A 16,069-nucleotide genomic window follows, 5' to 3' on the forward strand; every position below is an offset into this window, starting at 1 on the left:
CTTTAAAAAAAAATCCCTTTTAAGTGCTGCACAGTCCACAGCTTTCCTTAAATGTTTTAAGCATAACTGCACTCAGCCGTACTTGCCCATGATCTGTGAAAAAAAAAAACAGTAACACCAACCCTCACGATTTTGCAAAGTTCTTCACTGGTTTGTAATGCCGAACTTTATACATCTTACTTTTTTGTGATAAGTGGGTGTGTTTTTAAAAAATACTTCACTTTTCCATATTCATTACAAATGCCTTTCACTGATCTTGTTTGCATATCTATGTAATGCCACTGTTCGCAGTTAACTGTAAGTCATTTGTGAATCCCTGGACTATGAATACTGACCCAAATGTACTTCTCAGTTTTCACTAATACCATGTAAATTTGTATTGTTATAATTAAAGCAAATGATGTTAAAGCAATCAAAAGGAGCAGTTTAGTAGAAAAATGAAGATTGATAGGTATATTGTAATCTGTACTCCTGAAGCCTGTGGGGTGCTCTAAATGTATTGACCAAATAATACCTACCAACTTTACACGACAGTTACAAGCTTATAGCATAACTCATATTGGGACTAGATGCATTTTAACAAGTTTCCTAAAACTTCTCATATAGTCTGTGACTGGTGTACAGTACAAGGCATAATATTTATCCTGAGTCACTCAACCAAAATGGCAGCCCTAAATAAGCTGCTTCAAAGAAGCCTTCCTTTATATTGCCAGTCATCCACTAGTCAAACACCTTGTGCATATTATTATTATTATTATTAACTTCTCACTGATCACTGGTATGATCCATTCTCAAATTAAATATTCCTTTGTATCTCCATCCCAAAGAAATCATGCTCATCTGTAACTCAGGACATTAGTTCTATATCTTTTTTCTGATGAGTCATTAGTATTAGTATTTGAAAAAATTATTCATCGTCAACTGTTAGAGGATGATGAGGGCATTTACTGATAGTCAGCATGGTTTTAGAACTGGCCATAACAATCCCACTGTAGTTTAGATAGTGACTGGTAATATATTATTGGTCGTGGGGAAAGGCTGCTTCACAGGATCTGGTTTTATTAACCACACATGTACTTTTGAACGTGTGGATCATACTGAGCTTATTCGTAAATGTAAAACTCTTGGTTTCAAATGTAATAAGTTATTGTGGTTGCACAACTAGTTGTTGCAAAGGAGTTTTGCCTCCCTAGCAACCTTAAAAACCGGTCTAGGTGACTGGATGAGTGATCAGAAATTTTAGCTTGGAATATGTGGGAAATGTCTGGATAGTGCAGGAGATTTAGTCTCCCACAGTATTCTTCTTGATTGTCTACTTTGGCCATAGGTTTAGTAAAAACCTATGATCTGTAAGACTACTGATAAACTGAACAGGGCATTTGTACTTTAGGAGTACTGCATTGGTCAGTTTGTAGGCCCCTAACTACTGTTTGTAAGTAATCACCACACAACATATATCCTCATTGATTAATCATTATGCCGAAGACATTATCCTCTATATTGTAGGGTATGTCGCAACTCATATTCAAAACTCTGTACAAAATGATTTATTCTGAATATGTGCTTGCCTCACACCTAGCCATCTTAAACTTAATACCACAAAAACAGATGCTATCTAATTTTGTACATAACAAAATATATCAAAATGTAAGCTATCTGTAGTCACTCCAGTTAATCATTAAATTCCTTGGTTAAAACAATATGACTGTGATAACCTTATTCTAGACTATAACCTGTCCTTTAAATCTACACAGACATGATAGCAGACAAGGTAGTTAGACAGTCAAAAAGTGTACTTGTCAGTAGCTCCTACCTTACTCTCATGCCTCTCTGCCCTTGTAATTAGTGTATTAATTTTTCACCTGGAATACACATTCCTTCATTGATGCAAATTCTTTCCAAAATATTCTCAGAATTATAACCATTGCAAAGAGCAGTGATGTGTCATTCATTTATTCTTCCCTAAAAGTCAGCACCACTGCCCCTCACTGGAATAAACAAATTAGTTACTAGTCACAGCATAATCTACCCTGTTGTTTTCTAGTCACTTCTCCCATTTCTATGAACAATTCTGTCCCATGTTGAAAAACAAACCAGTAGTAAAGACCCTTACCGTGTGGTCTTAGGGTTGCCACCTTGTGTTGTGGCTAAAACCGGAGTAAGGCCACACCCCTCTTATCACCAGTAACCCTGCCCAACCCGCCCTATTTTGTGATATCAAAAAAAGCATAGTAAATCAGCAATTTACAAAGTCCGATAGTCTGTTTCCTTTTTTGAAACAGAATATTGGAGTTTCTACAGTGTTTTCCGGACTTCTGGAGAATCAATTTGATTTCAGGATAGCCAGAAAAAAATGGAAGGGTGGCAACCATATGTGGTGGTCTCACTAAGGAGTACAACAACCTGACTTTTCAGAGACCTCCAGTAATGTTTAATATTGGTAATATTGGTAGAAGGAATTTTAGTAAGATTATGCCAGCCAGCTAAAAGCAGTTCCTATAGAACTTTGGGCAAATAACAGACTACACTTATATTGTGTCAAGTTTTTCTTTATTGTTCCTTAAACACTGCCAATGAACTTATTTTTTTTTCTGACTGCAAGTAAATGTTCTGAGGTTTAGATGTATTTGTGTTAAGAACTTCTCAAGAATGTTCATGGCTCACACTGTGTTATGTTATGTAATGCCTGCATTGCTGTCTGTTTTCTAAAATCATCTATATTGTTGCAAAGGTCATTGTTCCACGATACTGGCTACAGAGGGTCCAAGGACTTGTTCTCCAGTCAGGTTAACAAATAAATAAAAATACTAAAAAATGGGAACCTAATCTGTCAGTTGTCAAACATGAAAATAAAAAAATGTGAATGTATTTGATATTAGATGGCTTTGACTGTATTTTATGACAGTTAATATGCTGTCAGTGGAACTATGATTTTGGTGCAACCCACAGCCATATTTTGAAAATTCCTAATGATGTGATGTTTAGTACAGCATACATACAAATATTCTTGTACTTTTAGTGTATCATTTTCAAATCTCAAAATGCAGTACTTACCTGAGTTTGAAAAGTACCCAGCCCAGCTGTTACTCTGCATGGGTATGTCTTTGTCTTCATACCATCATTTTTATAATCTGTACAGCAGCGGTAGCATTGTCGACTCATAGCAAGAGGTTCTCCTACTCTATTATCGGCTGGAGCGTCTTCTGTGTGGACTCTGCATGTCCTCCCCATGGTTGAGTGGCATTCGAAAGACATGCGTGAATGGGCATGCCTTAATTGAAGGTTGGGCATCGAGCTGGCACCTCGGCACCATAAAAATCTACTGCCAATCATTAGCGGACCGGAGTTCCGTTGTGGCGACCTCTAACCGGGAAAAGCCGAAATAAGAAGAACTTAAGCTTTTAACAGAATTCTGTGCGTGTTAAAATTTCTTGTATGTAAATATTGTAACTGACATGTATTTGTACTGTTTAGTCTGGAGCTTTTCTCCCCGGGCCTCCTCTAAAAACGGGCTCCTGGTCCAGTAGGACTTCTCCGGGTTAACAAACTAAATAAATAAATAAATAAATAAATAAATAAATAAATAAATAAACAAACAAACAAACAAACAAACAAATAAATATCAGACTATATAAGCAGTACTTGAAAACCGTGTTACCTTTATTACCAGTACCTGTTGTATTCCAGGGGTGCCCACACTCATACTTGAATTAGGTTTATTTATTTGTTTTTTTTTTCTACTTCTTAGTTGTCTTACAGCATTACAGCATATATGTTTTACAAAGATTTTTGAAGAGCTATAAGTATAACTTATGTTTAGATTGAAGTGAAGCGGTGTAAGAACGGAAAATCTAGATTGTGGCTGTGTCACATGTTACTACATGATGATTTACATGCTATGTAGTATTGAAATAAAGCCTCTGATATGCAGTATGCATGCCTCAGTCTGTAAGTGTGGATATCTGCATAGCTGTGGGAGAACAAACTGACTTTTTCAGTGCTTGACATGACTTTTCTGCGTGCATCTATTGATAGGAAGAAGAGCTTGAATCTTTCATTGGTGAGAATGAGCTATTAATTAGCCTAAGATTTTAAAGTCTCTCCTGAAGTGCTGTTTGTTTGCATCCATTCCCTTATTCTTCCAGGCTTATCTTCTGTTTGTTGTGGTTTATTCCTTATTGGTTTCCAGCAGCCTACAACAAATAAGGTTTAGGTTTTGTAAAGGAGGAGGAGAAGGAGGCGTAATTGACAATTCCCCTCACTCACACATTACTATGATCATGTAACTGTTTCTACAGAACATGGTTCACTTAATCGCTACCTTATTCCATGATGCCTGTTCATTTGAATCCAGTTGACTGAATGGGCAAATGAGTGATATTTTTGTTGGGGAGTTCACCCATTCATGCCACATGCAGTGAAGACAACCTATATCTCCCAGTCTAATATAGCTAAATGTTAGCTTATCAAACCTTGGATCAAGTTATAGTTTGTTTCAATGAGGCTACAGTTCAGTTGTCCAGTCATAAAAAAATGACAGTGAACCAGCCAGGTACTATTATCACAAAGAAAAATTGCTGTGAATGACAAATATGTTCAGTTTTGAAAGGCAGCAACATGTTTCTTGAAATGACACCAGACTGCCAAATGGGATGTATTACAATAACTCCTCTAGAAGTTGCCTGTCTACCCAGTGAAGTATGGGGAGTTATGCCATTTAATACTTTGTGCATACCGGACAATAAATACACTGATATCAGTATCTTTACTATCATAACATGGCATCAAGGCTATAATACAGATTTTGTTTTATTTAATTGTTAATCAGTTGAAAAATTAGGCATGACTCAAACCCAAGTAAAAACAAAAGGGTGCATTATACAGTATGCAAAAAAATATACAGCGATAAAACCACAATATCCTTTCTGATATACGTCCCAAAGGATCAGTTCGCAGCCCCCTGATGTTATGTTTATTTATAAATGACATACCTCATGAACTTCCCAGAATCAACATAATTATGTTGTCAAATGATCCGTTAGGTTTATTGGCAAATAAATCCCCTTCTGGCTTCAACACACATTACAGGGTGAGCTGTCTAATCTTTGCAAGTGAGTAACGAGCAACAGATTAATCTCTAATCTTTGCAAGTGAGTAACGAGCAACAGATTAATCACTAATCTTTGCAAGTGAGTAACGAGCAACAGATTAATCACTAATCTTTGCAAGTGAGTAACGAGCAACAGATTAATCACTAATCTTTGCAAGTGAGTAACGAGCAACAGATTAATCACTAATCTTTGCAAGTGAGTAACAAGCAACAGATTAATCACTAATCTTTGCAAGTGAGTAACGAGCAACAGATTAATCAGTAATCTTTGCAAGTGAGTAATGAGCAACAGATTAATCACTAATCTTTGCAAGTGAGTAACGAGCAACAGATTAATAATCCAAAAAATCGGGCATTCTGCTATTTTTCTACTCCTTGAAAACTGTCTAGTCTTCTTCTAATGATAGTGTTAACTGACATAATCTACAGCAAAAATACGTAGGAGACCTCCATGCCCTTACCTTAACATTCTCAATACATAGTGTCAATATAGTCAGCAACATACTTCCACAAACTAAACTTTGCTACAAGCAACATACAAACAAAACGTTTGCTACAAAATTTCGCACATTACCCCCAACTGCAAAGTAGTCTGTGGACAGAAATGACCTAATTCCCAAAACTGAATATTCTGTACCTTTATTAACACTTCACTTTAGTACCAGCACACAAAAACTGCAGGTATTGGAAAATCTGTCATTTTTTACTTCTGCTCAACAAGCAAATCTGCCACTGTGATCTGCTAAAGAGATTTCATTGACTACTGGTTACTAGCCAAGCAGCTATGCTACCCAGTAGTTGAAAATTATCATGCTAGACCAATGACTTCTACTAACATCAGCTGTACAAATAACAAAATCATAAAACTCATTGAGAGGAAGTCAGGATGATGGTATTACTTTAATGAGACCGCATTTGGGAACAACCACAGGGAAATGTTTTTCACTAAACTCAGGCCAGCAACATTGAATCAACTACCTATTGAAACATGTTCTCAAATAAGATTGAAGGAAAATCTACTAAAAGAAATTGCATGTAACTGCTGTTGTGACACTGGTGCTGTTGGCTTGTAGACTTATTGTATTTGGCATATTTACCAGTACTGCATACAGGTGTTAATCTGTTATGAGAACTCCACAATGTGTATACTGTAGGTATTGTACATATTTTCATATTCCTTGAAATCTTGTGAAATTTGTTTCTTTCCCAATTTTGTTATTTAATTTTGATATGCATTTCTGTTATCAAGTGATGTATGATGTATTTTCATTTGCATTATTTATTTTTTAAATTGTGTTATGTACCTTGTTTCTCTGAAGCCTGGGTTGTAGCTCAGAAGGGTCAGTTGACCAGTCCACTTAAACACTTACCAAACTGGAAATAAATAAAAATAGACAATTTCAGATTAAAATGATGTGAAACACTAACATCACATTGTAGACGGGTTATGTAAAAATGATAACGTTTAACTGTGAAATAAGTTCCAATCACCTAAGCTTGTTGCATATAGAGCCATAGATTTTATATAGAAAAGTAAAAACGGAGATATCAGCCAAAGGGTTCTCACATAATGCACCCTTAGTTCTGTGGTGCAAAAGGATGGAGCCCTGATTGCATCCAGAGAGCCTCGGGTTTGATTTGTGCCCCTGGCACTGTGGAAACTGGAAAGGAAGAACATACATTAAAAGGACTTGGCCTACTTGCCAGAATTTGCATTTGAGAGCTCAGTAAGATGCTAAGACTTCTCAGTGAAGACTGCGGAAATCACTTCCTTTACTTCAAGGTTGGTGGTCAGGGCTGTTTGCTGACAAAAGCACTTGCCGAAGTGGGGAACATCCAGTGTCACAGCCCATTGAATGCCACCTTTTCTTGCTGAAGATTTGCAGCTGAAAAAACAGAAACAAAACCCTCAAAACCACCTCTGATGGCTGCCTACATGACGGCCTCTCTGCTAACTGTAGCATTTAGTAATGAGGGAATGAACGGGTGAATTGGTTGAGAGGAAAGAGATGATTGAAAGGTAGTGGGGACAAAAACAAGCAAGCAAAAATAAATAATATAACTGCCCAATTATATAACTCTCGAAATGGGCTACTAGGAAGTTGAACAGGATAGCTGAAGTAAAGAAATAGGTACTGGAATCTAGGAATGTGTATCTAGAATTTAAGAATGAGATACTACATCATGGAAATTGGTTACTAGCTTTTAGGAATGTTTAAAGAGAGTTAGAAGTAGGCTACTTAGATCAAGTAATGGATTGCTGGGCTCTATGAAAGTACTGTGAGATCTAGGCATGAGTGCTGGATCTAGTCCAGATACAGATTTGCTGTATCCAGGACTGTTTGTAAGCTTCTGAGCAGTGCCAAAGTCTGCTGTTCAGTTTTTCCGTTAGATCTGCTACTTCTCTCCTTTCCTGCGCTTTTACTAGTTTACTAGTTTAGCACTTTACCAGACTTCTTGTAGCAATTATTGTAGCACACAAAAGTGCTTCCAGCACTAAACGTTCTACAAGGAAACAGCTCCAGTATTTATTAATGCCCATCCCTCCAGGCATGTGTAAAGGTCAGTTCCCTGTGCTATCTCCTATTAACCTGGTGAACTTGGGCATCCTGAGGCAATGTAGCAACTGTCTCATGTACACTGACAGCCCTCTCCTCTTACCTACCAACATTCAGACTTGTGAGAGATGCACTTATATATCCAAATTGGAAGCCACACACTCTCCAGCCAAGACTGGAATAGCTGGTCAAGAGGAGAAGGTCAACACTTGCACCACACCACATGGAACACATAGCCCTCCAGAACACACACCAGCACTGCATTCACATAAAAACACAAACCACACATCCACCTTCACGGAAGCTGTCTATAAAAAACTAAGGCAGAAATGCATCCAATCACAACAACACAGCACTAATAACGAGACACAGAATTCTGCTAAAAAGTGTGCCACTCAACCAAAGCCCCTATGGCAAAACAGCATGCCCAACACATTAGTCCTTGATAGTGAGGCACACTGATGTCCCACTCACTAGGTTGAATAAGGAGAAAGTAACAGTCAGCTGCCTCAGCCTGCCTGTCAGGTGCCAGGATCCGCCACATAACGCACACACTCAGGTCCCTCAACAACAGGTACAAATATAACTTTGTCATTGTACATGTGGATGTGAATGACCCAAGATGTACCTCCCTGGACTACATGAAAAGAGACATGGAGGAGCTCTTGGATTATGTAGCCCAGGCAGGTATGACCCTAGCCCTGAGCAGCATCCTACCATCACCCAGAATGATACCACAGTGCAAGCAGAAAATGATTGATTTCTGTGTGCCTGTGAAGACATGATTGACAGACCTCGATGCTTTGCCAGAGATGGCCTGCATCTGTCAACCCTGGGTTTATGGATACTGACCAAGGCTCTTGCCATCCCTATAGTGCCTTTTTTAGGCGGTGTTCCAAAGACCAAATTACCACCGTAACAGCTACAAACAAATGCAATCTGAGGGTTATGCTGCTCTACGCTAGAAGTCTAAATCTCAAAATGCACTCGCTCAAAGCACTCCACAAAATGGAGAACATCGACATTTGTGCTGTAACAGAGATCTGGTTCAAGGCAGCAGTAAGCACCCCTGCACTACCAGGCTATAACTCATTCCACACCTTTCAGCCTAAGAATGTGGACTGAAGCTTCAAAGGCGGTGGTGTTTCCATATTCATAAAGGATGCGTACACCTCGTGACTGGTAGCCAAACATAACGCATCTGAGATACTTCAGATGCAGCTAACACTGGGTAAGACAGCAATTCAGGTTGTAGCCTGCTATAGGTCCCCAATCATATCCCAAGACTCACAATCCGTGTTCCTAACACTCTCATACTGGGCGACTTCAACTACCCCTCCATTAGCTGGAAAACTACTCATGTACCAGTACACTTGCCCAGTGCTTTCTGGAATTCATTAATTCCAATGCTCTGGATCAGCTCATTCTTACCCCCACTAGAGGTAGCAACATCCTTTACCTGGTCATTACTAACATGGGCGACCGTTGCTCTACACCAGTAGTCAACTCCTCCCTGGTTAGATCCGACCACAAACTAACCACCTTGGAAATCCACACCCCCCTCTCCCCAAAGTAACCACCATGAACAACTTAGCTAATTCTGGGCTCCTAAAAACAGAGGTGGCTAACTTCATGGCACCCATGCAAATGGAGAATAGTTGCATGACCGCTGAATCATACATCAATGCACTGTACGAACACTTACACAAATGCATGGATATCACCATACCCAATAGAACTAAGACACTCTCCTCAAAAAAAAAGGAAGCCAATCTGGTGGTCACCTGCCATAAACAAACTCTACAACAGAAGGAGGAAACTGATGTGGAATAAGGTGAATTCCGAAGACTGGAAAAACTCTCTTATCAGCCTCAACAAAAAGTTGAGATCCCTCATCAAATCCCCTAAAGCTATCTATGAAAACAGAATTGCAGCAGATAGTAAAGACAACCACAAGGCCTTCTATAGTTATGTAAAGAATCTCTGTGGCCACACCCAGATTTTCTCTGAGCTACTGCACAGTGGTACCTCCTATACTGAGCCAACAGATATTGTCAGTATACTGGCTGACATATTCAGTGCTAACTTTGCCCCCCCCCCCAAAGGACCAGTCACAATACCAGTAGATTCCCAGGCACCCAATATTACTGCTGCACAGGTTAAAACAGCACTGTCCAAGGCCAAGAATACAACTTCTATGGGACCTGACAATATCCCTGGCTGTGTTCTACATAAACTACAGAGTGGACTGGCACCTCACTAGGTGTGCCTTGTTCAATCACAGCCTCACCTCAGGCTTTGTCCCTACCAAATGGCACAGTGCTACAGTCATCCCTCTCCACTAAGGAGTGACTAGAGACCCCGGGAATTATCACCCAATTAGCCTGACAAGTCTGATATGCAAAGCTACGGAATGCATCATCTTGGACCTAATAAACAAGGATATAGGGAATCTCCAAACTCTGGATCCTACACAGTTTGGTTTTGTGAAGGGTAGATCATGCCTGCTCAACTTGGTCGACTTCTTTGAGTCAGTCACCAGAGCTGTGGATGAAGGCAAGGGGGTTCATACAGCCTACCTTGATCTGGCCAAGGCTTTTGATACCATTCCCCACTCAGGAATCATAGAAAATCTCAGTAAGCTAGGAATCAACCTTTATATCACAAGGTGAGTTGCAGACTGGCTTACAGATAGAACCCACAGTGTGAAAGTAGCTAACTCCAAGTCAGACTGCTGACCAGTCATGAGTGGAGTCCCACAGGGTTTGGTCCTTGGTCCTCTCCTGTTTGGTATCTACTCCTCTGAAGTCCAGGCCAACACGAAGGGACTCTGGCTGACAAAGTTGGAAGACAATTGCAAGTATACCTGGACATACTAATGAAGATGTTGCTTGGAGAAATAATTAATTTGTGTATCAGGGAAGTGCTTGCGCATATGTGGTGAGAATGCTGAAGTGACCACTGGGCAAAATAATTTGTGTCATTTTAGTGCTTGTGCATACACAATACAAACTTGGGTTACTGGGGACAATCATTCATTAGTGTGTCAGGGAAGTGCTTTTGCATAATTGGACTACAAGTTTGTGGATTGCAACTCTGATATCAAAGGTGAGGCTTTGCTTTTAACAATGGATGTGAGTGCTGTCCTTTTCACTTTTTATATGACTTTGATGTGTATTATGTTTTACTGGGGGGGCAGCAAACTCATAGTCAGCCCCGGGTAGCACAAACTCACTATGCCACGGTGCCAGGGACAATGAACGACCATCAGCTGAGATACGAATTGTGACGAAAAGCAGACTCACTTTTTAATTTGAGGAAGGTTGAGTCCCATGGTAATGGTGCAAACTCTGCACTGAAACTTATGTTGAAGACCTGGCACCATCTGTAATACTTAACTTCAAAGAGGCAGGACATTTAAAGAGGCACCTCATGTAGAAGTGGGAAACATCACCTTCATGTATGCTCATTGCATATCATTTCTCTGGGTCAAAGCAAGCCCCCCCTCCCCAGTTCCCTGAGCAGAATGACGGCACCATTCCTGATGCTCAACTCTCACCCATAGGAAGAAGGCTAGCACCTCCAGGGGGAATGACTGGGAAGATTGACTAGGATGATGGACAGCTTGATGGACACTGGGTACCAGCATTATGCTTATATAAATAAATACATATTCTTTGGGAACTTAGTATGTCTATCAATGCAGATTAGCAAAAAAAAAAAAAAAAACCCACACAATTAATTGTTTGGCACATTATAATTACTGTGCCTGATGTGGTTAGTGTATAGTACACAAAGTTATATGTCATGTACATGTGTAAGAGAATGTATGACTTGTGTCATACAGTAAGTCATATCTCATAGATATATAAGCGTGAGAATGTAAGGCTGCCTTTGTACACTGGTAAGTCATATGTCATATGTATAAGCGTAAAATGATGTATAGCTCCCATTGTACAGTGGTAAGTAATATGTCGTACACAAGTGAAGGTAAGCATATTACTCCTGTAGTACACTGGTAAGTGATAGTTTTATGCATGTGTAAGAGTCCATATGACTTCCATTATAGACTGTTGCAATGTATGTCATATATATCTGTACAAGAGCATATGATATCTGTCATGCACCAGTAAGTCAAATGTGATATGTACAAGTAATAAAACAGATCTTTAGAGCATGACATTTTATGGGATGGTTTGATCAAGGTCAAATAAAACGAGAGTTAAGTGAGAAAGAATAAAATCCATTTCTCTAGAGCTTCTCTGACTTATTAGAAAAAGTGCAGTGGATTTAACTTCACTTTACAGTTACTAAAGTGTTGTTTTTCTTAAAGCAGAGGGCAGATATTAACAGTGTTCTAAATTAACAGTTGTTAAGGACTTGGATAGGATTAAGCAGATTTAACCTATGGATTGTTCTCAGTATTTCTGCAGACTGAAACAAGGGCATGTTAATTACTTTCCAAGGCTGAATGAATGTGTTCTTGTATTGTAGCCCTAAGGTCTTTGCAAAACATTAAGAGACAAAAGTGCTTAACTGTTTTTTTACTTTCTTGGCATTTGATGATATAAGATCGGGCTGAGAATTGCTAATGGCTTTGTTTATTGCTTATTCCAGTTGCTACATTATGTTCTGTGAATAATGATTCATGCTATAAATGCAGATAGCTGCTTATTACTGCATGTATGCTTGAATTCATGTTGTCTTGGAAGTGCTGTGCCAATCAGATACACAACAGAGAAATGTACAAATTTAGAAACATTTCTCTTTGCTAATATACATATATTAGAACAAAAGTTTTTTTATTTAATCACTTTTTCAGTTGTGCAGTATTAGTGATATAATATAAATACAAACAGACTTGTGAGGTTGCAAGTGTGCCCCATCTTATGTAGCATATCACTGCCTTCAATCCAGTAGTGGAGAAGAAACGTAAGTCACTTTCTTACATGCCAACTCAACTTCATTAAACAGTAGATAATGTGACTTGCTCACTGAGTGTCACTGGTTATCCTTAAATATGTTAGTATGCGGTATGATAAACAGTACAAATAAATAAGGAAAACAGGTAGTTGTCAGTAATGTCTACTAACATTGTCTGTTTTTAGTTACTTAGGTGTACCTCCTGGAAGAGGAAGTTGTCCCCTCACTGGACCTTTGCCATTTGACCTTATTTATACAGATTACCATGGTTTACAACAAATGAAGCAACACATGGGGCTGTCCTTTAAAATGCACAAGTAAGTGACAAGAATGTTAAAAAGCATATTCTATTGCCATGCCAGTTTTGACAAATAATGAATATTATAAAGCAACAGCTTACAAAAAGACTTGTACTATCCGGGTACTTGTCTCAAAGGTTTATTAACACGGTGTGCTGCTCCTCGATATTTATTGTCATTTCTTCATTAATGGTATCACTGTTTGTTGTATAACAAAACCTCAGAGTAAATGTGCCAAGATTTTTTTCTTGTTTTCTATACTTCACATTGTATTTCAGAGGAAGCACAGATAAAGTATTAATATAAACTAGGACATAACAGACATTATTCAGATACATACGTTTCAAAAGTCTAAAAAGTAGTGAAAAAAATCTGACTTTTTGATACATTTTCCAGTCTTGTATAACAATTATAAAACAGAATACAGGATTATGATAAGTAAGGACTGCATGCCAGCATGTTTCAGATGTCCATGTGCCATTCTGTAGCTGTGATAAAATTCTCTAAACTGAAGCTTCAGCACAGGATCGAAACAGTGGGAGCTATTCCACCAAAGTAATTGTTAATTGATTAAGGTAGTGCAAGCAGCCATCAGACTTAAACCTAGGTTACGTATTAGGGATAAACAAATCCAAAGCCATTAACAGCTAGTGTTTCTGTTGTATGAGGAGAAATATGTGAGTCTGTATTTGTATATAATTTATAGAAATGAAGTAATATAATCCTGCATAGGATCATGTCATTCATCAGTATAAATGACTTGCCTTTTTATAGACTCTGACCCATACTGTACGCTACACCAGCACCAGAAAGATATGCTAGTCATGATAAAAGCTTGAACTGCTGTGATGTGGCATTGGTTTCTGCATACTGAGTATTTGATTCCTGTAATTATATAACCACAGACTGAAATCACTTAAATAGAAATACTATAAATTAATGCACACTGGAAAGGAATTTGAGTGTTCTAGGATTATCTGTCCTCTGAGTCTTCAACTGCATGTTACCAAAGCTTTATAGATCAGTCTTGGATATTGCTAAAAATCAACTAACAATTAAGTGCTTTTCCTGAAAATGCGATATCTCTGGAACTCTTTGTGCTTGAAAGATGCATTTTACTCAACATGGGTGACATAGCAAAGAAAACTGATAAAACTCATCTGACCAGAAAGAAATACTTCATTTCTATCATGGTTCATGTTCATTCGGATTGCTGGTGCATTTTCAACTTAATTAATTACTTATGTAACATCAGGATAGAACTAACACTAAAAGTTACCATAAATGATATGGAACATTTTACACTCTAAAGGTCTGCAAAAATAGTATAATAATACACTCATGGACAATTAATTGCTTATTTGTGTTTAGTGGAGCTCAGAATGCAAAGGAAAAACTTAAATATGGTTCATCTGCTTCTAATCCTTCCCCCACACGGGGCTGAGAAGCAGTGTAGTGCCACAGGAGTTTTCTACAAGCACACAGACAGACTGGCAGACATACAGAGAAAAGATAGGTAGGTAGATATATAATCAGTTTTATGTGAATCATAAGAATCACAAGGGTGTATTCTTTCTACTTCTTTTCTTTGAGATTAATAGAATGGGTAACAGTGAGCATATTTTGGCTTTTCTAAAGAACAGGGACAAAGTGCTTCACTGTTACACCTTTGTTGTGGTGATGCTCATGGATGAAGGCCTTGACTCCCATTTTGTAATTCGTGCAGCCGTATTAATGTGTCTGAAGACCTGAAATCTCATAACAACCTTATTAATGTGAGGCACATGACTGAAGACCTTGAGCCTTGTGATATTGGCACCTTAGTATTTTAAATGTAAGGCAAACATCTGCAGGCCTCGACTGCCATATTTAACTGATGTACCTTTCTTAGCATGAGGCACAAGGCATCAGTATTATTGCACCCTCATTTATGAATGGCATTTGATGAGGCTTTGCTTGTAGTACTTTAGTTGGTGCATTTATGAAAACAAATAAGTAATCCAGTAGTAAGTCCAGTGAAGATAAGTCAAACACAAACAATAAAAAATAAAATTCACTGGAACCACGATAGAGAACAGCAGTCCCAGTTCTCTGCTATTGTGGTTCCAGTGAATTTTAATTTTTATTAGTTGGTGTATATAGCATGTGTGCCACTAGGGCTAGAAAACACAGTGTGGGATGTAAAGTTAGGTCATCTAGACTGGCCATCCTTATAAAATTCTGACGATTTTGTGGTCTGAGGAAGCAGTTTATTACTGTGAAAGCGCAAACCTTTTTGTGTTAAACACTGCTTTTTATTTTTAATTGCTGTGAGTCATCATTTGAGTTATTTTGACCGCTTTTTTACTATACATTCATATTTTAGAGCTGCCATGGTAGTCGCTGGGTTTATTCTGTTGTATTTTTAGTTGGTTTGCCGATAGTGACTTTTACCTGACTCTGTTACCGTTTTTCTAGTTTTGTGATCAGTTCAGAAAGCAGCAGTCACAAAAATTTGCCATCATTTAACTGCAAGCCACAGTCAAGAGCAAGAAAACACAATCAGTGTTTTTCTTTGTAAGGGTTGAGCTCCACCCCCCCGGTTAGGTCTGTACCCATTCACACTCATTTCTACTTCCATATTCCAGCTGCAAAACTGCACTATCTCATGGAAAAGAAAAAAATGCCTGATGGAGTACAACCTCAGTGAAATGCCTGGAATTGCATTTTATTGATCAATGATATGGGTGTCCATCACTATGGTAGCAATTATAAGGCTTGCGTCCACATAGGATTTATGTAGAATTTTAAAGTGTTGTATGAAAAATGATGGAAGTGTATGTCTAAGAAGCGGTACTAATGCTGCACCGCTAGAGGTAATACTAGCATGGTGACAATGTTTACACCATCAGTACTGTATGATACTATCTCACTTTTTTAATTGAATTACAAGCTGTATATTCCTAAGAAATTCCCCCTGACTCTTCACCAAATGTTTGACTGTGACAAAACTACTGGTAATATTACCTCTGTATCACCCCTAAGCCGATTTATGTGCATAGCATTGTGTCATGTACCCCCATTTACATGTGTGGTGGTATTTCACATCTCTCTGTGCATTTGTGTGCAGCGTGGTAGCATTGTGTCATGTACCCCCATTTACATGTGTGGTGGTATTTCACATCTCTCTGTGCATTTGT

The 16,069-nt window shown here is 38.5% G+C and overlaps 1 protein-coding gene across 1 annotated transcript in view; it reads left to right on the top strand.

Annotated features, from left to right (window-relative positions):
• Positions 1–16,069, top strand: part of MGAT5B (alpha-1,6-mannosylglycoprotein 6-beta-N-acetylglucosaminyltransferase B) — a 3,749,208-nt gene that overhangs the window by 2,622,130 nt on the left and 1,111,009 nt on the right. The window contains exon 9 of the mRNA XM_044089029.1: positions 12,777–12,908. Within this exon, the coding sequence (XP_043944964.1) occupies positions 12,777–12,908 (132 nt within the window). The remainder of the gene's footprint in view (positions 1–12,776; positions 12,909–16,069) is intronic.

This window comes from Protopterus annectens, chromosome 12.part0 (genome assembly GCF_019279795.1).
Source record: "Protopterus annectens isolate FY-2018-M chromosome 12.part0, PAN1.0, whole genome shotgun sequence".
NCBI lineage: Eukaryota > Metazoa > Chordata > Ceratodontiformes > Protopteridae > Protopterus > Protopterus annectens.